The sequence below is a fragment of the Gorilla gorilla genome, chromosome 6 (genome assembly GCF_029281585.2).
Source record: "Gorilla gorilla gorilla isolate KB3781 chromosome 6, NHGRI_mGorGor1-v2.1_pri, whole genome shotgun sequence".
NCBI lineage: Eukaryota > Metazoa > Chordata > Mammalia > Primates > Hominidae > Gorilla > Gorilla gorilla.
In genome coordinates, this window is record NC_073230.2 from 36,537,338 (window position 1) to 36,563,056 (window position 25,719).

General features: G+C 43.8%; 1 protein-coding gene across 4 annotated transcripts in view; it reads right to left on the bottom strand.

The window, feature by feature from the left end:
• CPVL (carboxypeptidase vitellogenic like) overlaps window positions 1-25,719 on the bottom strand; it is a 203,573-nt gene that overhangs the window by 94,397 nt on the left and 83,457 nt on the right. For all 4 annotated transcript variants that reach the window (XM_019031138.4, XM_004045233.5, XM_031012685.3 and 1 more), the window contains 4 exons: window positions 10,049-10,163; window positions 9,031-9,089; window positions 6,605-6,684; window positions 454-520 (listed from right to left, as the gene is read on the bottom strand). In XM_019031138.4, coding sequence (XP_018886683.1) covers window positions 454-520; window positions 6,605-6,684; window positions 9,031-9,089; window positions 10,049-10,163 — 321 coding nt within the window. The remainder of the gene's footprint in view (window positions 1-453; window positions 521-6,604; window positions 6,685-9,030; window positions 9,090-10,048; window positions 10,164-25,719) is intronic.

The following is a 25,719-nucleotide window of genomic DNA, read 5'->3' on the forward strand; positions in this document are numbered from 1 at the left end:
ATGCCTGTAATCCCAGCACTTTGGGAGGCCGAGGTGGGCAGATCATGAGGTCAGGAGTTCAAGACCAGCCTGGCCAACATGGTGAAACCCCATCTCTACTAAAAATACAAAAATTAGCCATGCGTGGTGGCAGGCGCCTGTAATCTCAGCTACTCAGGAGGCTGAGGCAGGAGAATTGCTTGAACCTGGGAGGTGCAGGTTGCAGTGAGCCGAGATTGCGCCACTGCACTCCAGCCCTTGGCAACAAGAGCAAAACTCCAACTAAAAAAAAAAAAAAAAATTATGAAGGGCATTTTGATAATTGGGAGAATTTTGAATAAAGGCTGAATCAATATTGATATGTATGTGTACATGTATATACATATATAGATTTTAAATGAACAAACTACACTCATAATATATGTCAGTTCCGGTGATGTTTGAAGCACACAAGGAAACGTGACTTCTACTTACCTCCCCAGTGACATAAAAGTCATTATTTTTATATTCGGGAAATATCTGGAAAAACTGAATTAGTGCACTGCAAAAAGAAGAACAAGAACAACACAAATTAATCAGAAAAATGATTCAGGATCTCTTCATGCTAGGATATCAAATCTAACTCTTTAGCAATAGGTTTCACACTTGAAATAAGATACCACTCTGCTATGAGCTCCTGTAGGACATTTTATTTACACAATACATGTGGGCTTACTTTGTGATAATAAGAAGTTTGGACAAGTGGACATCAATACTCTGGGCATGTTTCCAAATTACTGATTTACCAGTTTGGATCATCTAACTGTTCAGGGCACCTTGAGCAAATAATACAGGTTTCACATGTTACGTAGCAATTCTTGGAGGTAGTTCTGCAAACTTTATGATCCCATTAGCCCGGGTTTGTGGTGAAGTAAGGGAAATCTTAGTTGCTTACCAACTCCTGCTGTGGGGGACTCTGAACATTTCTGATGGAGCTCCAAGAATGTCACATTTTAATAACCAAAGAACAGAAAAACTGTAAGATGACTATAATTTAAAAGAAAAACAGCAAATGGCCACAGATATTGAAATAAATGTACAGTAGGCTCTGGGCTAAAAAAAAGAAAAACACATTTACTAAAGAATGCTAACAGCCGGCCAGGGCGGTGGCTCACGCCTATAATACCAGGACTTTGGGAGGCTAAGGTGGGCGGATAACGAGGTCAGGAGTTCGAGACCAGCCTAGCCAACATAGCGAAACCCCATCTCTACTAAAAATACAAAAATTAGCCAGGCATGGTGGTGCATGCCTGTAGTCCCAGCTACTCAGGAGGCTGAGACAGAAGAATCACTTCAACCAGGGAGGCTGAGGTTGCAGTGAGCTGAGATTGCGCCATTGCACTCCAGCCTGGGCAACAGAGTAAGACTCTGTCTCAAAAAAAAAAAAAAAAAAAAAATGCCAATAGCCACTTCAGTGATGAAATAGATTTTAACAGACTCAAGGAGTGATTTCATAATAAGCAAGAAGATAGTGGATTTTTAAATGATTCTTTACCTGAACAAAATATTTCAAAAAAAGGAAAACAAAAACTTGTGAAACTCAGTAGCTCTATGAGTGTTTTGACCCAGATTGCAGTGCCTGCGAAGCTAGGGGAGGTTGTTGGCCCAGTTTCCTGCTGAGAGACTAAAAGCCATGAACCATCCAGGGAAGATGAAAGGCAAGGAGGCTCTGAAAACCCAGGAGGATGGCGAAGTTCAAGGGTTACAAAGAGGCAAAATTGGGTCATTACAATCACCATGATCCTAGCTATATTTAATTTTCAAAGGCTGCATAAAAATTCACCATGAAACACTACTGTAGAGTTTCGGTGTATTTCTGTATTCATTATTTATAGTGGCCTTTGTAGCAACTAAATCTGAGAAGCCGCATTTTATAGCTTCTATGTTTGTGCTGGCAATAAGCTGGCTTTAGAGTGCAGATAAAAATAGGCATTCATTCTCCACCCTTCCCTCTCCAACCTTCAGGCTAAAATCTACTTCCTTTTCTCTCTTCCTGCTTGTAGGAATGGCAGTAGATAATTTAGCATAGTAAATCTCAATTAAGCCTTTGGCTTTAGCTTAAAGCTTATTTCCTTGTAGTATTTGCTGGAGAGTCATTAGGGTTGCTGGATTTAGCAAATGAAAACATAAGACATGGCTTAATTTTGAATTTCAGATAACAAATAATGGCTTAGTATAAGTATGTCCCAAATATTGCATGGAATATACTTACATTAAAATTTTATTTGTTGTTTATCTGAAATTCAAATTTAACTGGGTATTTTGTGTTTTATCTGATAATCTTGGTCGGAGATAATGTCCCAGGTTACTTCTATCTCGAAAATGGCAGGATTCTCCAGCTCAAGTTCCACTTGAGGAAGTTATCATCGAGTTTCAATTTCACAGTTTTTATTTCACAGCCAAAAAACTGGCTATTTTTTTTAAGCAAGCACTTGGTAGCGTGGTAGCACTCCCGTTTCTTAAAAGAGAGTGAAGAATGAAAGAAGTAAATTTAGTAAATTAGATTTACATATGCCATTTGCTAATTTAACTGTATTTTAGTCAAGAACTCTTCTTATTACATGGTGAGCGTTTTCTAGAAAATAGAATCTAGAATCAAGCCCACATGAAATTACAAATTTTAGAAGCAGATCTGCTAAACATATATATAATACATAAGTGGCCGGGCGCGGTGGCTCACACCTGTGGGAGGCCGAGGCGGACAGATCACGAGGTCAAGAGATTGAGACCATTCTGGCCAACATGGTGAAACCCCATTTCTACTAAAAATACAAAAATTATCTGGTTGTGGTGGTGGGCGCCTGTAGTCCCAGCTACTCAGGAGGCTGAGGCAGGAGAATTGCTTGAACCTGGGAGGCAGAGGTGGCAGTGAGCCGAGATCACGCCACTGCACTCCAGCCTGGCGACATAGTGAGACTCCGCCTCAATAATAATAATAATAATACATAAGCATGTGTGTTCACAAGTGCACACTCCATGCATTTATTCAGGTACAAGAGCTACATGGCACAAGAAGCATGCTTCTTCTTGGTGATTCCATTTGGCCACCTTGCTGGCATTGTGCGAAGGACTTGTCTCATAAACGGAATTTTAGTTAAGGGCTCTCTGCTCGCAGAAAGGTACCTTAAAGGACCAAAAAGAGAAACAGATTGCAAGGAAGAATGACTAGGAGAAAATTATTCCTCAGATAAGTTTTTAAACAGAGATTGGGTGGATGCAGGGCAGAAAAGGTGAGTGGACATGATCATGCATTATAGACCCAAAGACAGCACTGGAATCTGGTCAGTTCTAATGGAGTCAGAAGCATAATCATAAACACAAGCAACATTCAGGATAATTCAGTTTCAGATAATCTAAGCAAAAGTTCCATGCCAACAAAAGCCAAGCAAAGTGTACCTACAGTCACTGGCAGTGGACTTGAGGTAAGAGGTGGGACTCAACTACAAAGGTAGGGCTTGGACACTGGATCAAATTGAGGACTAGCTAAGACAGGGCCTGGGCGGAAGCAGCTTTCCATAAGACATGCCTATCAGTGGGCCATGTCAGTTTACCATTGTGATGGCAACACCCAGGCGTTACCACCCCTTTCCATGGCAATGACCCAAAGACTCAAAAGCTACTATCCATTCCCTAGAAAATTCTGCATGAACCAACCCTTAATCTGCATGTAATTAAAAGTGGGTTTAAATACAACTGCAAAATTGCCCTAAGCTGCTACTCGGACTAGGCGGTAGCCCTGCAGGAGCAGACACGGAGCTGTAACACTGCCCCTTCAATAAAGCTATTTTCTTCTACCTCCATCTCACCATTGAATTCTTTTTTTTTTTTTTTTTTTTTTTAATTGAGATGGAGTTTCGCTCTTGTTGCCCAGGCTGGAGTGCAATGGTGTGATCTCGGCTCACCACAACCTCTGCCTCCCAGGTTCAAGTGATTCTCCTGCCTCAGCCTCCCAAGTAGCTGGGGTTACAGGCATGCACCACCAAGCCCAGCTAATTTTTCTATTTTTGGTAGAGATGGGGTTTCTCCATGTTGGTCAGGCTGGTCTGGAACTCCTGACCTCAGGTGATCTGCCTGCCTCGGCCTCCCAAAGTGCTGGGATTACAGGTGTGAGCCACCACACCTGGCCACCCTTGAATTCTTTCCTGGGCAAAGCCAAAACCCCTCACAGGCTAAGCCCCACTTTGGGGCTCATCTGCCTTGCACTGGACCGATACAAGCTCAGCAACAGGAATCCTGGCAGTGCTGCTCTGTTGGAGCCCGTGAAGGGAGCCTCTTCTGCATTCACTCTACATCTAGCAAGGCTGAGTCATGATCCTCTCCACCTGGCACAGGACACAGAGTTTTCTCATTTAATATAGGAAGACTGCTTCCTAGCTGCATTGCTATGAAGCTGTGTTTAGCAACACTACATATCATTTCCCATTGCAAACCAACATGTAGGAGAAAACTATAGCAGCACTTCCATTTGGCTGCTAAGAAAATAACTATAGGTCCACCACTAGACTGAGCACCAGGAGGGCAGGGGCTTTGAGGACTGCTTACTACTGTCTCACCAGCACCAAGAACAGCAGCTGGCACATAATAGGCAATTGGTAAACAATGGCAGAAGGAGATTGGCACCAGCTAGTGTACTCCAAATCAAAGTTAATACATTTCATAATTTGTTTTAAACCAGAGAGGCATTGTGACTAAATAGCATATTCCAAATAAGAAAAGAGGGAGAGTATTTTAACATCTTGTTCATGAAAAAGTTTTATTTCCAAACACAAAAGCAGCAAAACTGTGAACGGTAAATGTCTCCTTACAGCCATGCACTATTAATAGTCAAAAAGAATGAGATTTTCTGAAAAAAGAAAGTTGGTTTTCAAAGGGAGAAAATGAAAGCTCCACTCTTTAAACCTGTAGTAGCCCATTTGCAGGTTTCGAAGCGACCCTCTTATTCCAAACACCCATCTGGAGAGCTGGAGAGAAGAATGTGGTCACAAAGGGAAATGAATAGTGTAAACTATAAAGGAAACAGCTGAAATCAGTTTTCTGCACCACCCTTGATTAGCTATTTTCCAGTTCTAAGAGCCCGAAGCAAAAAGAACTACAACAGCTATAAACAATGGATGCTTTGAAATAGGTTCCCTTTACATGTCAGGAAAGAGGAGATGGACCACATGTCAGCAGTCGACATCCCCATATGGAGGGGCAACTGGAAGCTGTAACTGTCTTTGGGGGAGGGGAAGGAAAGACAGAAACGGCTTGGCAGTGATGCTCTGTCTTAGAGGGGGCCCGATGCATCTCTTCAATACAGAACCTCTGCCCTCAGGGTGTTTGCTAGTTAACCACTGAGCTTGTTTGGATTTAAACCAAAGAGGGATGGGAGGTGGGGGCGGGGAGTAGGTTTCTAATCTGAAGAAAGAGAGCACACAGTGCCAAGAGAGCCCTGGCCCTGGCTCTGAAGAAGCCTGTGAGGAGGACTGCCGTCCGTTACGTCTGTGGAGGGAAGGGGAGGAGGTGCTGGGGGGAACATCCCGTCAGCATCTTGGCAAATATGTCCCTAGGACCCCACTGTATGTGGAAGCAGAAGTGTGGGGCCCTGGGCATCCCCCTAGAAACTGAATAGAAGTGATCGAATCATGGAACATGTGAAAAACAAAAGTGGAGAAGACAACAGCCATATTCTTTTCTGGGTGGGCAGAGGGAGAGATCTTTGGGAAAGGGGCTTGGAAGTAGTTCTTTCTTCTCTCCCCCCGGCCACCTATCTGCCTCAGAGAGAAAGAAAAGTAAAACGGAAAGCTTTTGTCAGAGATCAGCAAACTCTGACTCCTATTAGATGCACTTTCGCTTTGGGGATTGGTAGTAATTAACAGAGTGCTTGGTGGAGGTGTGGGGGTAGGGAGCCAGTTAACTCCTTCTGGCCACTAGGGTTCTTTTAGTAAATTATTATAATACATAAAGTGGTGCCCTAGTGACCAGAAAGAATCTAGGACTTGGTCTCTAGTAATAATTTGTAGACTGGAAAAATCTGACCAAATAAGAAAGGTCACTTGCTTTTTTAAAAATGCTAAAAATAGCAATGATTAATATGAGTGAAAAAAGAAAGGGAGAAATTATATGGACACTGTTTGGCCAGACTTACAACTTTACATTTTTCCTTTTTTTTTTTTTTTTTAAGCAAAACAAAACTTTCATAAGAAGAAGAGAGAATACTAGAGACTAACAAGCTAAGTTTTCAGCCTGGAAAAGTCATGAAATAGAAGCAAAAAGTAAAAAATTGCATCCAAAAGCCACGAAAAGAAGAATCCTGAGAAACAAACAAATATCTGAAAAGATGTTGTCTCCTTGCAAATGCAAAGTTAAATACAAATTTGGAAAACAAGTAGAAACCTTTCAGATGTCTGGTTGAAAGGTTTAAAAAATAATCTTTAATTGAAAAATTCTGCTCTGTGTGTGTGGATGTGAAAATATCCTTAAATTATCTTCAGGAATTGGACTATAAGGCTCAGTCAATAAAAATTCCAACACTAGAATAATTTTCCTATTGAGATAGAAAAATGTTTGGTCTTAGGAAGGCCAAGAGAAAGCAGGAGCATTTTACCTGTATAAATCCCGTGCTACATCGTCCTCATTGACTGCATATCCGTGGGTATCATCAGTAAAACTGAAGCCTGTGCCCACCTGCAGGAGAAATAAACACGCAGGTATAAACACAGAGAAATACATGCCTTAGAGACCTGCAGAGAGGTCCCACACTGGAAGGTGACCTTGTTCCAAAGGCCAAGCTCAGATTTCAGATTTTTGCCGTTGCCCCCCTATGCCTTTAGCCCTCCTCCCAGGAGGATGCTGGGTGCCACCTATTCTCTCCACCCCCTAAAGCCCAAATAAAACAGCAACACAGAGCTTTGCCCTGGGGTCAGTGGCTGAGCTGTCCTGTGCCTCAGTGGAGACCCTGCCAGATGTTGATTTAAGGAAGAAGGATTCATCTTTTCCATCCCCTGCTACAATATCAAAAGATCCAAAGTTGTCTCCTCTCTGAAACCTGGAGAGCGCATGGCTCTGTCCTGCCAAGAAGAAACTCTTGGTTGGTGCCGTGGCTCACTTCTGTAATCCCAGCACTTTGGGAGGCCGAGGCGGGTGGAACACCTGAGGTCAGGAGTTTGAGACCAGCCCGGCGAAACCCCATTTCTACTAAAAATACGAAAATTAGCCGGGCATGATGGCAGGCGCCTGTAATCCCAGCTACTCAGGAGGCTGAGGCATAAGAATCACCTGAGCCCAGGAGGTGGAGATTGCAGTGAGCTGAGATCATGCCGCTGCATTCCAGCCTGGGTGACCAAGCGAGACTCCATCTCCAAAAAAAAAAAAAAAAAAAGAAAGAAACTCTCTAGGCTGGAGAAAAAGGTAGTTGTACATTGTCTTCCTCTTCTTCCTCCTCCTCCTCCTCCCCCTTCTTGTCTTTATTTGCAAGAAATATGGCCATTAAGCCATTTCATCTTCAGTAGGTAAGGAGTTTTAACATAATTAAGACTAATTTTAAACTAATATTTTCTTATTAGAACCTAGAAGTTCACAGACAACTGAACTGCAAATTCAAAAGAAGCAGCTACTATTTTTATGTCAACAATTTGCATAAGGAATGCACTCCCTATGTGGTATAAAGATTTTTGTGTTTTTGTTTTCCAAACACCCAAGGATGTTTAATTCATCTTTTACTTAAATACACAGTTATGGATGAGGAAAATGGAAGGCTGACAAAACGAGGTAGGGGAAAGAGCATGTTGACATTTTTTTCCCCTTTTATTTGTGTTCTTTTGGACCATCTGAAAAGTGAGAGAAGTTAAAGATTTTAGTTAAGAAGGCAAAGATACTCCAAATCTGTAGAAGCTGACCCTAAGTTTCTCTCTTATTTTGCACCTTAATAGAACCAATATCAGAAGACCTCCCCAAGGAGAGTATCACTTTTTGTCCAGAGATGAAGCATGTTGCTTGTCTTAACAAGTGAAGGAGGCCAGGAGCGGTAGCTCACGCCTATAATCCCAGCACTTTGGGAGGCTGAGGTGGGCGGATCACTTGAGGTCAGGAGTTCAAGACCAGCCTGGCCAACATGGTGAAATCCCTTCTCTACTAAAAATACAAAAGTTAGCCAGGCATGGTGGCACAAGTCTGTAATCCCAGCTATTCAGGAGGCTGAGGCAGGAGAATTGCTTCAACCTGGGAAGTGGAAGTTGCAGTGAGCTGAGATGGTGCAACTGCACTCCAGTCTGGGTGACAGAGCGAGATTCATCTCAAAAAAATAAAAATTAAAAAAAAAAAAGTGGAGACCCATTTTGACTTTTTATATCTATAACTCTATGTGAAAGATTAGATGATTGTGAAAGATTACAAGTTCTGACACTATATAATAATCCGTGATATAGGGAACCCAAACTGTTAGTGAAAAGAAATGAATTCCTCCTCCTGGGTTATCTAATTCAGTGAACAGGACATCTCATAGGATTAAAAATAAGGAAATGGGCCAGGCGTGGTGGCTCACACCTGTAATCCTATCATTTTGGGAGGCCAAGGCAGGTGGATCACCTGAGGTCAGGAGTTTGAGACCACACTGGCTAACATGGTGAACACCCCCACCCCATACTCCCAACTCTACTAAAAATACAAAAATCAGCCAGGTGTGGTGGCACACGCCTGTAATCCCAGCTACTTGGGAGGCTGAGGCAGGAGAACCGGGTTGAACCGGGGAGGTGGAGGTTGCAGTGAGCTGCCAGCCTGGGCGACAGAGCGAGACTCCATCTCAATAGAAAAAAGAGGAAATGAGAGAAGGCAGCAAGGAAAATTACCAAACTCCGATATGATTATACATGTTAACAGAAAAACTAAATCTCAAAATGGTTTTAATTTTACAGATTAAATTCTATTTTGAAAAGGAAAAACGAAATCTATTTTTTAAATGTACTTAATAAAAAGGAAAAAATAAAAGACAGGAGACGCCAGCACTGACAGCTCACAGGGTCATCCCGGACTTACTGGATTGTCAATGTAAAGCATAGAGAGCGTTGTGGTCCAGGGGAAGTCTCTGTCACGCACTGTGAAAACAAAGAAGAGGGGTGAGATAGAGTCGTGGACAAGCATTCCACCGAGGCCTCATGGTGGTCAGAAGCCCAACACACCCCACGGTCCTCATGAGCTGTTGGCGTACCCTCTAACAGCGCTGCACACTCTTATGGTGGGGAACAGGCACCTGCACCTTTACCCTCCCCACTCCCCTCCTTTACTTTCCCCCAGCCCAGAGCGTTTCTACACCTGAGATAAAGCTTGGAAACAAAACCCAACAAAAGCTTGGAACAAAGCTGGTTCATAAAAAAACACCCACCAACCACCTCCGCAATAATATCCATATGTCCAATTAAATCAATCATCCTTAATGCTCCATCTCTTGAACAGAACTACTTCAACAAAACTGGCACATAAGCCTTTATACTGAGTCACAAACTGGCTCACACTCCAAATTCTGACCCAGGGGAAGTAAACAAAATTAAAAAAAAAAAAAACAAAATGAGATGAAGGTAAACTTAGTGACAGCCAGATGTTGCTCTTTCTTTATCCTTCCTCCGCCTCAGCCCCCACCGGGAATAGCGTCTTGCTTCCAAGTTATCAGACAATGAGTGCGACTGAACCATAAAGTGTTTAGTTCATGTGAGTAATTAAGAATATAATTCCACCCATTAGTCCACTGCAAAGAGCTGTCCCAAATAGTAATAAATACCAACTGTTTTGCAAACCCAGAATGCTTGAGTCAGCAGCAGACTGCAAGAAAGCGGATTAGAACTTTTCACCCAAATTTCAAGGGAGAAAGCAGCCCAGTCAGGACACTCACCCCAAGGCTCCTCCTTCTCGGATGGACATTGCCAGAAAGTTGTGTTTTGATAATCTGGAACGGTTAAGCTATTCATAGTGGTTCAGTGTTTACTCTAAATTAGTTTTGGAGCAGATATGAGGCTCAGATGAAAGACTCTACAGGAAATACAGTGCAAGGGATACTTACAGGTCATGTTACTTGTGACAACATAAGGCCCATGTTCCACAAAGAGTCCAAACATGGATGAACCTCCCGGCCCACCCTGTAGCCAGAGAACTACTGGGGCATCTTCTGGCTGTATCTAGAGGAAACAGTAAAACCAGTGACCACACAGAACACTCACTCAAGGCTACAGAACACACACAAGTAAACTTACCCAAATCCTCTCTGTGTTACAGGGCTGTGACTAAATCCCACAAAACCTCCCCAGACCTCAGTAACCACTCTCCACTATAAGCAAAGTACTGATCATCTTTGGTTCTTTGAATGAGGCTGTGCCTCGTATGCTGGTGTCTTCTTATCATGCAGTCAAGTCTTTTCCCAACAAGAGACAGAAAGCTCCTTAAATGTAGATGCTTGGCTTGTGCATGCTGCCAGACGTCTAGCATACTGCCTGGGGCATGGTTATATATTTTTAGCTGTTTAAACTAAAATTTGGGACTCTTCCATTTAACACACATATTCCCAACAGAGGCACAACAAAGAATCCATTCTCAGTGACACTTTCCCTTCTGCACTGAGAGCCCAAACGCCTTTCTGATTTTACTCACTAAGAACATGTTCACAGCTGGTCGCGGTGGCTCACGCCTGTAATCCCAGCACTTTGGGAGGCTGAGGCAGGCAGATCACCTGAGGTCAGGAGTTCAAGACCAGCCTGGCCAACATGGTGAAACCCTGTCTCTACTAAAAATACAAAAAGTTAGCCAGGCGTGGTGGCACATGCCTGTAATCCGAGCTACTTGGGAGGCAGAGACAGGAGACTCGCTCAAACCCTGGAGACGGAGGTTGCAGTGAGCCAAGATTGCACCACTGCACTCCAGCCTGGGTGACAGAGCGAGACTCTGTCTCAAAAAAAAAAAAAAAAAAAAAAAAAAGAACGTGTCCATAGGGACCAGGACAACGTCATTCAACATGGTGGAAAAATGAGGAGGAGCAGACAGCCCCAGGGGCCTTTAGCCAACGCAAATAACAATGACAAAACCCTGAACAAGGTACAGATTTATTTAGGAGACGTGGGAGACATAAACTAGAAAAGGGTATTGGCAGGGCGGTGATGTTGAAAATGAGCTACTGGCCGTAGTGTCAATACCATCACCTTCAATGACAGAGACCTTTTCAACTATTTCATTCAATGTGTATTTATTGAGCACCCATTATGGGCCAGGCATAGTGCCGGGAGCTAGGTACACAGAACATTGAGTGAAGAAGAAAACGCATGTCCTCTTGGAACTTAGAATTGCATGGGCAATATAGGCAGTAAATAAGAAATAAAGACAAGGCTGGGCGCGGTGACTCACGCCTGTAATCCCAGCACTTTGGGAGGCCAAGACGGGTGGATCACCTTAGTTCGGGACTTCAAGACTAGCCTGACCAACATGGCAAAACCCCATCTCCACTAAAAATACAAAAAATTAGCTGGGCGTGGTGGCGGGTACCTGTAATCCCAGCTACTTGGGAGGCTGAGGCAGGAGAATCCCTTGAACCAGGGAGGCAGAGGTTGCAGTGAGCTGAGATAGCACCACTGTACTCAAGCCTGGGCAACAAGAGTGAAACTCTGTCTCAAATAAATAAATAAATAAAGACAATGATTGGAGAGTGTGAAAAGGAAATATGGGTGATTTAAGAGTCATTGGAGGCTGAAAAGGAGAAGGTGATTAGCGAAGGCTTCAATGAGGTCTGAGCGCTGCCCTGAGCCCTGAAAGCTGAGAAGGATCCAGCCAAGAGCAGAGCCAGACAGCAGAGCTGTGCACGAGGGAAATGACAAGGGAAACCCTCTCACCAGAACAGACCTAGAAAGGGAGGAAGGCACAGTCGCCAGGAGAATCCCCCAGAACCACCTGAAAAAGCTCTACTTGGCTCCCCTGCTTGGCTTCTAGCAGGACCTAACAGTGGGCCCTTGCATGATGGCATGGCTCGTTGGATGGTTAGTCAGCAAGGATCCCCTGGCTTCAGCCCAGAATAAAATCCCGCCACCTCTGACTTGGCCTGGCTATACAGACAAATCAAGGTGTTGTTGGAAGGTCTGAGTGGATGCGTTCCATTGACCTGGATGGCGGGAGAAGGCTGAGGCAGAAGGCAAGACTGACTCAAGAGAAGGTGATTGGGATGCCACCGCCAAGACCTGCAGGAAGAGCTAAGCAGAGTTCTAACCATGGCCACAGAGGGCATAGAGGAACTTTCCCAGTCACCAAGAGCCTGATAGAGTCCTTCACGGCTTTGGAAAGGGGCCCAGGGGGACCTGCTACAAGATAGGTGCTGGTAAGAATGGCCATGAGCTGGGGCACACCCCTCCTACGAGGCGCCACCTCTCGGGCTCATTCTTGAGCGTTAACAAATTAAGCAACATAATTAAAGCCCTTCGAACAAGGCCTAATGTATGATAAAAGCACAATAAATATAAATGATTATTATAACTAAGGAAACAGGTAGAAATGGTAGAAGCCAAGAGTCCGACTGGGGCCTCTGATGAGCAGCCTGAAGCTCCAGGGGTCAGCGCAGTATTATATAACAAATAAGCATGGAAGCTCTTGCCCCAAACTGTTTGGATTCAAATCTAGGCTTTACTACCCACCAGTGTGTAACTTTTGGCAAGTTGCCTAAGCTCTCTGGATCTCAGTTTCCCCACCTATAAAAACGGGATCAATAGGCCAGGCACAGTGGCTCGTGCCTGTAATCCCAGCACTTTGGGAGGTCGAGGCGGGCGGATCACCAGAGGTCAAGAGTTTGAGACCAGCCTGACCAACATGGAGAAACCCCATCTCTACTAAAAATACAAAAAAAATTAGCTGGGCCTGGTGGCACGCGTCTGTAATACCAGCTACTTGGGAGGCTAAGGCAGGAGAATCACTTAAACCCAGGAGGCGGACATTGCGGTGAGCCAAGATTGCGCCATTGCACTCCAGCCTGGGCAACAAGAGCGAAACTCCGTCTCAAAAAAAAAATAATAATAATAAATAAAATAAAAATTAAAAAAAGATCAATAATAGTAGCTACACTGTATGCTTGCTGGGAGGATTAAATGAATTCCTTTTCATAAACCTCAGCTGTATAGTATGTGTTCTCCAAATATTAGCTATTGCTATAATAGATAATCACGAGGAATTTGTAGATGGCTTGAACACAATCTATCTGTAAATGACAGAATAGGAAAGTGGGCCGTGTGGTGGTTTTATTCTCGCTCCTGTAGCCCACAACTTCCCTGATCAGTTTTACTAGCTATTCCCCCTGCCTCAAGTGTTCAAATGTCTATGAACAAGTCAACAGAATGAGGGTTTTGTTTTATAAGTCAAAGCAGAGGCTGGGTACGGTGGCGCATGCCTATGATCCCAGCACTTTGGGAGGCCGAGACAGCAAGATCACCTGAGGTCAGGAGTTCGAGACCAGCCTGGCCAATATGGTGAAACTGCATCTCTACTAAAAATACAAAAATTAGCTGGGCAGGGTGGCAGATGCCTGTAACCCTAGCTACTTTAGAGGCTGAGGCAGGAGAATCACCTGAACCTGGGAGGCAGATGTTGCAGTGAGCCGAGATCATGCCACTACACTTCAGCCTGGGCAACAGAACAAGATTCTGTCTCAAATAATAATAATAATAAGTCAAAGCAGAAAAAATGAAAATCAATGACAGCCTTTTTAAGCTGCTGCTTGGAAGCAGAGCGAGCCCTGGAATTGGGAGCCAGACAGGCTGTGGTTCCAGTTGGCCACATAACAGCTGTGCCATCCTGGCCCTCAGTTTCCTCATCTGTCAAATGACCATAATGCCTGCCTCACAGGATTGCTTGAAGGCTCTGAGGAGCAAATGTACATGAAATGATGTTGTAAACTCTAATGTGCTGAATAAAAATAACCAGCTCTGCCCCAACCTGCCTGTGGAGCTAACTGTGTTTTGTTTAAATAAGTGATTTTTATCTCCTCTCAGATCCACTCACCAGTACTGCCTTCCACTTGTATTCACTCAGCAGTAGGAGCAAATTACACATATGAGAGGTGGAAAAACAATGGGATCTGGGTGGAAGGTAGTCCCTGCTCTTCCCAGCCTCCCAGGGAGTGTGAGATGCTGCGAGTCCAACTGATTCCAGCGGATATCCAGCCCCACTTCCTTCCTAAACTACATGTGAACTCCCAGAAGCTGCAATGTGCTCATTAAAATATTTTGGAGAGCTTTTCTCTTTTGGAGAGTAGTATTTTTATACTACTGCCTAGGCCCAAATCCCAGAGATTCCAATTCCATTGGTCTGTGGGGAGGAGGCCTCATCAGTCGTTCTCAAAAGCTCCCAGGTGGTTCTAATGTGCAGGCGGCGCTGAGGGTCTGAAGGTGGATGGAGAGTTTGCCCTCTAAATATCTCAGGCCTCTGGTCTCCAGCCTGTCCTCCCCTATCCTCCACCCTATCCTCCCTTGGCCTTCCATGTCCCTTCCTGTGACCTGGCACAATGAACCGGACCTCTGGACTCAGAAAAATAGCCTGACCCTGAGAGCCCACACTACAAAGTCAAGTCAAACACCTCAGTGCCAAACATCTTTATTATGCAACTTTGAAGCACAGGACACTGCATTCTTGGAATGCTTAAATAACAAGATCTGTGTACACACCTCCAGCCTCAGCTGACCTTGCTCCTGATTTACTTTCCTGGAGGAGGTGAATGAGGCTCAACAACCTTGGAAGAAGCCTGTTTTTAAAGAAAAGCCCACACATACATCTTTCTACTTTGATGGGCCAACCAACCTGTGAACTAATGTCACCCTTATCTGTAATAAAACGTAAAAGTCAGATCTGGAAAATAAAGGTATATGTGTTCAATGCCAAAACCCCAAGAATCAGTTGTGTCACAGCATGCAGACTTTTGTAATATAATATGGCAACAAATGTCATGATATGCAGTATAATATTAATTATGTCCATAGTAATGGCATGAGGTTATTATGTGACAATCCTTAGGGTGATATATTCAGCTGTCAATTGTGAGAATGCAGCCTTTAGCCAACTCTCAACTTTGGAAAGAATAAAAGACTTCCTGAACAAAACCACATTGCAATACTTAAGACCGAATGAAGAAATGACCACTTTAGTTCATTTACAGCATTACAAAATTCAGGAATTTAAAAACATTTATCATATTGAAGTTGTAATTCAAGAGTGTATGAAGCAAGACAATTAATGCATTTATTTTTTTCAAAAGCTTTAAAATGTGGCTGGGCACGGTGGCTCATGCCTATAATCCCAGCACTTTGGGAGGCTGAGGCGGGTGGATCACGAGGTCAGGAGATCGAAACCATCCTCGCTAACACGGTGAAACCCCATCTCTAAATACAAAAAATTAGCTGGGCGTGGTGGCAGGCGCCTGTAGTCCCAGTTACTTGGGAGGCTGAGGCAGAAGAATAGTGTGAACCCGGGAGGCGGAGCTTGAAGTGAGCCAAAATAGCGCCACTGCACTCCAGCCTGGGCGACAGAGCGAGACTCCGTCTCAAAACAAAAAAAAGCTTTAAAATTTTTCTTAAAACTTTTTCTATTATAAAAACAGTACTTACTGTTAACTAAAGGTTTTTTTTTTTTTTCCAATGAAGGTATTTTTAACAGCCCCTCTTCCCCGACAAATTCTACTTCCTAGAGATGATCATGGAGATGCTTATGTTTACCCTTCCAGATTTTTCTCTATGGTCCTCCTCTACACATACACATATAGACATATCCTGTAGCTGTTATATATGCAATATACATACACACATTTTTTTCCAAAAATAGAACCAGGCTATACTATATATATATATGCTGTATTCACTTAACAATATGTTGTGAAGATCTCTTTATATCAATACATACCATTATTTTGCTCAACAGTATGCACTCTACGAATTTACCACAATGTATTAATTCATTTAACATACAACGCCAACTACTCACAGGGATTGTCTAAGGCTGTGAATGCAGACCAACTCCTACCCATGAGCAGGCAGAATACTTTATAGTTACGAGCATGGATTCTGGAGCCAGAATGCCAAGGTTTGAATTCTAGCTATGCTATTTTATAGCTCTGTGACCTTGGGCAAGTTACTTAACTCCTCTGTGTTTCAGCATCCTCTGATTGAAAACATGGATAGTATCAATGTCTATCTCCTAAGGTTTTCATGCAGTTTTAGAGTTGATATATGCACAGCACTAAGAACAGTGCCTGGCACATCTATTTAAGTGTCAGCTCTGATGATTTTTCTGCTGGTGTGGGAAGACAGTAAACAAGTAACTAAATAAATGAGTGATATGAAAGAGGAATGGAGAGACACTAGATTAAGTACTTAAAGAAGGCCTCTGGTGGTAGGGTAACATTTGAGCTGAGATTTAAAATATGAGTAATCCCCTCATACTACATATTTAAGAAGAAAATAAAACCTCTACTAATGACTTAAAGGTCAGAGTCCTGCAGCAAGAACTGATGATTAAAAGGGAACGGACAAAAAAGTTCTAAATATTAAAGAAAGAAAAAAGGAATCCTAAATACTTAAGTGAGAAGTCTCCCTAGCAACAGAAGAGGGTCGGCCCGCGGGTCCCACAAACCTGGGCCCTTTATTGGAGCACAAGAAGCAACTATGGCTTTGCCTCAGAAGCCCTTTCGATTCTTCTGGCGACCCCTGGTGACCAACCCATGAACCTGGACACTCTTTCCTCAGGGTTTCTTCCAGAAGGAACAGCCCAGAAAGAGAGAAGTTATCTATTCTGCCAGAATCTCTACAAAAAGGAATTTCACAATTTCTCACATTAGCAAATTCCATTGCTTATTCACAATGATGATGAAAAATCTACTCCATGTCTTAATGGAATGTCATTCAAAGAAAGTGAAACTCATTGAAACAAAACTAGTACTAAATCCTGTCTGCCCTATTGTTCCCCAGATTGATATACCCTCCCTGGACAGCATCACCTTTGCCCTGAGTCTTCCTTTCCACCCTCATCCTCCATCAGCCCTTATCCCCCAGGCCCTCCTTTGCATCAGAGAGAAAGAGAGAATAGAGATAACCTTCTGCTCAGACCATATGCATATCACTGAAACAGTAAGTTAATATATTGGGGGGGGTGCTAAAAACTTGCCAATTTCAGTACTTTTAAGAAACATAATTGTTGTCTTTTTTTTTTTTTTTGAGATGGAGTCTTGCTCTGTCGCCCATGCTGGAGTGCAATAGCGTGATCTCAGCTCACTGCAACCTCCACCTCCCAGGTTCAAGTGATTATCCTGCCTCAGCCTCCTGAGTAGCTGGGATTAGAGGTGTGCACCACCATGCCCAGCTATTTTTTTTTTTGTATTTTTAGTAGAGATGGGGTTCACCATGTTGGTCAGGCTGGTCTCGAACTCTTAACCTCATGATCTGCCTGCCTTGACCTCCCAAAGTGCTGGGATTACAGGCACGAGCCACCACACCCAGCCTCACGATTGTATTTTATAAGAGGACTTTATTGGAGTGACCCTAGGAAATTTTAGGAATCTCAACAAGTGTTAGGGCAACATTTTGGACTGGAAAGTCACTTCAAGTAGACAGGCATCTGCCAATCTTCAGGACTGGTTACATATCCCTAGCCACCCCTTTCTTCCTATCTCCAATAAGGAATGCCACGCTTGGTTAGAGAAAACAGCAACTGAACCACTAACAGATCCAAATCAATGGCACTGCTTAAGATGAGAAGTGCAATTAGTAAATTAATTAAGGCCCTCTTCACACTTCTATATGCAGAGGCTGATCATTTGCTTGGTTTAAGTAATGTGTTCTACCTTAATTGAAGTCATTAGTACCCCAAGTAAATGTCTTTAAATTCCCACAAGTATGTTTAAATGGACTCCCATTTTGCCATACAGATCCCAGTTCAGCTAATACTTTAGCTGCTACACTAATGGTATTAATCAAGGCAGAGCTTTTTATTTAAAGCAATTAATTTTGTGACTAGAATTGTTAAATAGGTACATAACATTTTAATTCTACACACACACACTCAACACATACACACAAGTTGCTAAAGACATTCATGTTTTTCAAAGAAATTTTATTTCAAGTGGTTGGTGTTGACTGCTCACTAAATCTTCCTTTACTATGATTGCTGCCATGGCACCATCATACAGAAAATTAATTTTTTCAAAATCTTTCTTGTTTTTTGTTTTTGAGATGGAGTCTCACTCTTGTTACCCAGGCTGGAGTGCAATGGCACGACTTGGCTCACTGCAACCTCCACCTTCCCGGTGCAAGCAATTCTCCTGCCTCAGCCTCTGGAGTGGCTGGGATTACAGGCACCTGCCACAGCCCCCGGCTAATTTTTGTATTTTTATTAGAGATGGGGTTGCACCATGTTGGCCAGGCTGGTCTCGAACTTCTGACCTCAAGTGATCCACCTGCTTTGGCCTCCCAACGTACTGGGATTATAGGCGTGAGCCACTGCACCCAGCCTCAAAATCTTTTTTTGTTTTGAGGCCTTCTTGCATCATTCCGAAGCTCCTGACTCTCATCAAGTTTTGGCTTGTCTCATTGATTTGTACCAGCTTACACCCCATTAGAATCCTAACTTTCTCCTTCCTAACCTTTCTACCTGGCTCATTCCTTCATGAGATAGTTATGGCTATTCTCTTTGTGCCTCCTGCCAGAAAGTTATACTTTATAAGGAATAGGGAAGTGGGCGGATGCAGGGAGGTATGGAGAAGACACCTTACTTTCCCTTCTTGATGCAAAAGTTAGTTACTTTCTCTGTATGTTATTTCATTTCCACAAAGGAAATCAGGCATGCAAAAGTTTCTGCAGAGTGTTCAAATATACCTATGGGTGGTGATCTATAACATCATCTTTAGCTACTTTCTTTTTATTTTGTCTCTGACACCCTCTATTCTTCTATATCTCTGATGCCATTAAGTACGTAGCAAAGAGAAGATTAAATAGAGTCAGTTTGAAGAAGACAATTATCTGTGATCTCCAAATCTTTGTTGCACTGCTGGTGGATTTGTATCCACCTGTGTTAGATACATTTTGAGATATATTTTAATAAATCTGTCCAGCCCATGTCCCCTTCTCTAAGAAATGAGTCTCCATTCATCCATGGCTAGCCTGCTAGCCATGTTTATATCATGGCTAATACCCAGCACCTTCAGTCTCAGCTGACTGGACCAAGGAAGAAGACGTGATCCAGACTGTGGCAGCCATGGGTGCTAGTTAATCTCTGCTGGCTACATGATGCAAGGACAGGTAAACTTGGAAATGAAAGGTTGGCCATACTTGGCTGAGTGCCTGGAGAAGCAAAGCATGTTGATCTGCCAAGGGAGAAGAATGAAGCACAGATGAGGGAATCCTGTGGTCTCAGACAGAATAGGGCTGAGACAGAAAGACTGGCTGCCTTTCCTCCCGAGGCTTTTCTATTACTCGTTCCTTAGGCCAGACCACATGTCCAGCCCTTGGTGTCTCAGGGCTGGAGAAAGATTTAGAATGGTACCTGCATCAGTTAAGGCCCAATCAGAAGTCAAAAACCACAGAGTCATTTTAATTTTTTATTTAATTTATTTTTTTACCTGGAAACATTCACCTTTAATTCTGTTACAAGTTCCAGTGTTTACTCTGGCCCCAGCCAGCCATGGGTATCACAGACACCCTTGGGCAAAAGTGAAGATGAAACACCAGAGGGGCCTGTTCTCCCACAGCCACATCCTCAGTGTTGGCCAAAGACCAGAATGCTGGGTAGGCTTCCTATGTCCACTAAGGAACAAGGAAATGTTAATATCTAGAAGTATTCATTATTACAGGGAACTAAACATACATATACAAAGAGAATTCCAAAGAATGCCCTGGGCTAGGGGGAGTGCTCACAGATGGACAAGCCCATAAGGTAGGGAGGGGACCCTTCCCAAGGCTGCTGTCCAGACCTCGTTGGAGAAGGTATAGTTGCAGCCTTCTGAGTAGCTGAGAAGTTCACTGAGTACCCTGGTCCAAAGCTGGTCAACCATCCTTGGGTAAGTAGGAACAGGTGGGCTGTGACTGGCAGGTGGACACAGAGAGACTCAGGAGGCTGGGAGCCTGCTTGCCTGAAACGTTGCACACAGCCTGGAGCACACGGTGTCCACACTGGGAGGGAAGAGGGAACAACCCTCTGGGGTGCAAATGGCCAAGGCTAGTGAGAGGGCTGCAGAGAGAGCAGGGCTGTCGGGAGCCTGCTCACCGCCAAGGCCTAGGGTATATGGTGTTCATACTGGGAGGGCCACAGCCAGGTGATCACCTGGACAGAGCCAGGGATATCATCTTGCTAAGAGTCTTGGTGGTCTGGGTGCATAGCTAAGGCAGAGTGCCACTGGATGTCCCCATCCCCCACCTCAACACACTGCTGACAGACTAGGCAGTGGGGCCAAGAAAAAGCCAAAGGCAGGACATAGGAACAGAAAGAGAAGACAAATTCCTCCTGCAATGTCTCTCCAGCACCCTCTACTGACAAAGCTTAATATTGTGCTTGCTGCAAAGGAGAAATGCTGAGAGCTCTACTATGGCAGAACAGGGAAGAGGGTAGAATTGGAGCTGAGAGGCAAAAAAAACAAAAATTAAAAGTAGTTCGCATAGTAATCCCCACTCCTTATGTCCTCATCCTTCCCCCAGGCAGGGAGTATATGCTAGTTGTCACAAGATATCACAGCCACAGCCTAAAAGTACAAGACAAGGAGCTATGTTAGTTATCTAATGCTGCACAACATCTCTCCAAAACTTAATGGCTTAAGACAACAATAATAATTTTTGATCTCTCGGGATTCCTGTGAGTCAGAAATTTGAGGGTGTCTGGCTGGGCCGTTCTGGCTCAGGGTCTCTCATGAAACTGTGGTCAAGGAATCAGCCAGAGCTGCAGTCATCAGAAGGATTGACTGGTACTAGATGAACCTCTTCCAAGGTTGGTACCCACCAGAGGGTGGAGGCCTCACTTCCTCTCCACAGAGGCTCAGCCATGGGGCTGAGTGTCCTCCCAACATGGCATCCTTTCCTCAGAATGAAAGATTCAAGAGACCAAGGCACAAGTAATATTGCCCTTTATAATGTAGCTGTGGAAGTCAAACATCATCATTTCTGCTAGCATGTTGGTCACAAAGCCAGCCTTGATTCAGCATGGGAGGGGATTGCCCAAGGGCACATACACCAAGGGATGAATGAAGAGCACTGGGAACTAGCCTGAAGGCTGGCTACCACACAGGCCACACGTTCAAGGGCTCCTTCATTCAATCCACATCCTGATTTGGAGTTATTGGATATTTTTATACTTAACTATAGAACCACAGAATGTAATGCTGGGATGGAGCCTTAGCAATCCACTAGGTTTAACATCTTTATTTCTAAATGAGAGAACTGAGGCCCAGAGAATACGAATGCCATCTCCCAAGTTTAATAGCCGGGAATCGCAGACTTGGAATTAGAATCCCTGTATCCAAACCTCTAGTTCCCTTTTGCCAAATTCCAGCCCATTGACTCGCTGCACTGGGACCACTGTGGAGCACATTACAAACACTAATCCCTGGGCCCTCTCCAGATCTGCAGAATCAGAATCTCTGCTGGGTGCAGCTAGACAATGAGCTGGGAGATCTATCATATTTCCAAAGCTCCCCAGGTATTTCTGATGAGCAGTAGCACATTTGGGAATTCCTGTCCTCTTCCACATTAACTGTGTTACTGGAGAAGTTCAGATGTGCAGATGAGGGAGTGTACATGGCACCATGCTGAAGTATGGTGGGGCCTGATTCCATGCCTTCACCCCCAGGATAGGCTGTTCTGTTGGCTTCCAGGCACCTCTGGGACATGCTCTTCTACTGCCAGAGAGAACGCCTTTTGTTTTGGACCAGGAGCATTAGAGTGGTTCATTTTCTCTCCAATTGAATGCTGATTGTGCTATCTGATCATCCCAGTATCTGATTCAGCAGGGCCCAGCCTGCAGGATCCTGAGAGGGAGCCCTTCTTGTAGGTTGCCCCAGCACCTCACGGGCCTCACCAGTATAATCCTGATCTTTCATAGACACTAGATTCTCAAATCCAGGAATCTGGGCCTTTCCTCTTGGCCTGAGGATCAAGGTGGGGTCCTCCGTGAAGGGGCCTAGGCCTGACTCTAAATGCCCCAGGTTTTGGCTCCATGGCATTTGAGGTAACTGATCTGCAGGTTTTGGCTAAATGTGTCCAATGAATTATCTATGTTCCTACACCTATAAGGCAAAGTCCAATACTAGCTATTTTTTTTCCGATGAGAAGGATGCTGACTTTAAAGAGTAATAATCTCTATGTCCTTTTTATCTTCTTCAGTGCGAAAAATCCCAATTTCACTTAGTAATTTCCTGACCTGGTAGCAATTAATCCACCTTGATGGCTGGGGTTCAGGTCCTTCTAATTTACAATTTCCCTCTATTTGCTGTCATCTGTAACCTCTCAAATTGTGACTGGTTTAGTTCTTGACATTATTTGTGTTAATAATTTTAAAAGTAATAATAACCATAATAATCATAATCATAATGAAATAATGACAATAGCAACTATAGTTACTATGTTTTAGGTGCCACTCTAATGCTTTCCCTTATTATCTCTTCTGTCTCAAAACCATTGCCAAGTAGGTATTTTGATCCCCATTTTAAAATGAGGAAACCAGTGCTCAGAGACACTAAGAAATTCCCCAAGGTCACCTTTAGCATAAGTAGCGAAGCCAAGATTTCTATCCAAGCCTGACTTACCGAAGAGACTGTAGTCTTGGCCACTATACTCAAGTGCCTTCCATGACTCGTTTTCTCTGGATCTAACACATGACAGCCAAGATCAAGGATTTCCACATCAGAGGCCTAATTTTATATTCCAGTTCTGCCAATTTCTAGTTGAGTAACTTGGGGCTGATTATTTAATCTCTTCATCTATAAAATGAGGATAACAATTCCTTCCTCATGGGGTTCAGGTAAGGATTAGATAAGAAAATGCACAGTGCCTAGCACATAGTCAGTGTTCAATTACCAGCAGCTATAACTGCTACATTTCTGCTAGTTTCCTTATACTTTCTATCCCATGCAAAATGCCTACTCCTTTCTCTTGCAGGTTGTATTCCCACTGCACACCAATTTCAAGTTCTGGAATTTATTCTGCACTGATTTGTATACAATAACAGGGCAGTCTCACAGCAATAACAGGAAAACAAAACTAATTTAAGAAACAGCATCCCCCCAAAAAATACTCAGAGGATATGACAAGTGTGCCATCCTTCCTGGATCTCTTATTTCCTCTACCTTCAGTTTTTTAAAGGGGTCATTTCTCCCCTGGTGACAACATCAGCTGCTTCCCTATGACAGACAATGAACTAATATCTCTGCCAAATGTGTCTCAGTGACCACTGCTGCTTCTTGTCACACCTGCTTTATCTCCTTCACCCAAACTGGTGTGACTCCATAATTTATAGCCAGAAGCCTCAGATATCTGGCTCTGCATGTGGGCTTTCCTGGTAAGAGGTTCTTGGAAAAATCTAGCTTGGCTGCCACATGGTGGTACCCATCTGTGGGTATCGTTTTTTCATCTCTGCCCCTCTTCTCCCGAAGCTTCATCTATCACTTTCACTAGAACAGCATGTACACTTAAAGACATTCTTTCCCATTGTGTCTCCTGGGATCATCTTAGGTTGTGTTTATGGCTACAGTACTGGACTCAAAAGAACATAACCTGGTCAGGGGATGCACAGCTAGGTTTTCATTTAATTAAGGGGAAAAAGCAAAAACCAACAGTCCAGTCATTGTTTAATGACGGAGGTTTTCAGACTTCAGTCTGGCAACCAGTAGAGCATGCAAACTAAATTCCTTTCCTGAACAGGTTTACGGTGCCAAAGCACCACCTACATTCTAGACATAGCTGTTCACCTGCCCAGAGGCAACCTGAGAAAGAAAAAAACTGGGTTTTTGCTTTGTTTCCATCTGATCTCTTCTCTCACCCTTAGTTCCTGTTTTTACAAATCTGGATCATTACCAAAGAAGACTCAACATTCAGAGGGTAACAAGGAACTGACTGGTGTCAAAAACAAGTAACAAAGCAGAAGGGAAAGTAAGGAATTGGGGTTCTCCAGCTAGAGTGGGGGAGGAGGACTAGAGCGGAAAGAAGATGGGGAAGCAGTCCTAACAGTTCTTAGAGAATCCGCAAGCTGGATTAGGGAAGCCGACCTCCACAGGCTGCACTGGTCTCTTCACTCGCCTCATTTCAACCCTCAACATGGGAAACACATCACCTCTGTCTGGGTTTGGCTGCTGTAGGCATTTCTTTCTGGTAAAAGGCGTGTTGGTCACTTTTCAGCCAGGAGCTTCAGGCAGAGGGTAGTGGCCCATAGGCTGGAGTGGTTTCACAGAGCATGGTTCACTTGGTAATTCTGCAACCTGCCGGCTTCTGCCAATTTACAAGTCAGAATCTCTGGGGGAAGTCAGAGAATTCTTGTATGCAATAACATGTGAGAATCCCTGAGAGAAAACATATTGAGACTCAATAATCTAGGCAAATGTTCAAGTATCCATTTTGTGCAGAATAATAACTCCCTAAAGATGTTAGTGTCTTAATTCCTGGAATATGTTAGGTTAGAGGGCAAAAGAGAATTCAGGTTGCAGATGGAATTAAAGTTGCTAACCAACTGGCCTTAAAATAGGGAGATTATCCTGGATTATCCAGGTGGCCCAAATGTCATCGTAAGCGTCCTTTTAGAAGACAGAGGTAGAAGACAAGAGTCTGAGAAGGAAACATGACCATGGAGATTATGTGATGTGAGAAGGACTCAGGCTGCCTTTGCAGGCTTTGAAGCTGGAGGAAGGGACCCTAAGCCAAGGAACGCGAGCAGCCTCTAGACACTGCAAGAGGCAAGAAAAGAGATTCTCCCTTCGAGCCTCCAGAAGTACCACAACCCTACTGGTCCTTGATTTCAGCCCAGGGAGACCTGTGTCAGACTTCTGATCTGCAGAATTGTGAAATAAAATGTGTGCTGTTTTAAGACACTAAGTTTGTGGCAATTTGTTATAGCAGCAAGAGAAAACTAATATAAAGAAGTTACTGCAGATAAATGACTGCATTCAATGACATCAATAGATATGATATAAAAAATGCACACATACAGAATATTTCTGAAAGGCATAAAGTTTAAGAGACTGGGAAGGCCCATTATCACTCTCCTCCATCCCGCTCTGTGCCCTGTTAGGCAGACCCCTATAGGCTAGATCACCCGACTCCACCTTGCTCCCAGTTGGGCTCTACCTATGGGAGGCACCAAGCAAGAGACTGGAGGGTGCTCAGGCTCCAGTGCTGACCTTGCACTTGTATGACCCTCAGGATGAGTGTCTCCTTGCATTGCACGCTCTAGGCATCTCACTTGCCTCACTCAACACAACACTGACGAAGAAATAAGAAGCCCTCTCTAGGGGCCAAGAAAGCCTTCCAGAAAAGACGACAGGCTGACGGCTACTGTGAGCCCAACGACAAAGGATCTGGAATTCTTCACCATTTCTTACATGCCCCAACCTGACCACATCCCACCACAGGTTGCTTTGGGGTGAACTATGTCAGAGGCCATGTAGTTGAGAAAGCAGGAAAGAAAAGTCAAGAAAATATAACTCAATAGTACCAGGAGAAACAACGTAACTTGAAAACTACCCTGGACTAAGCA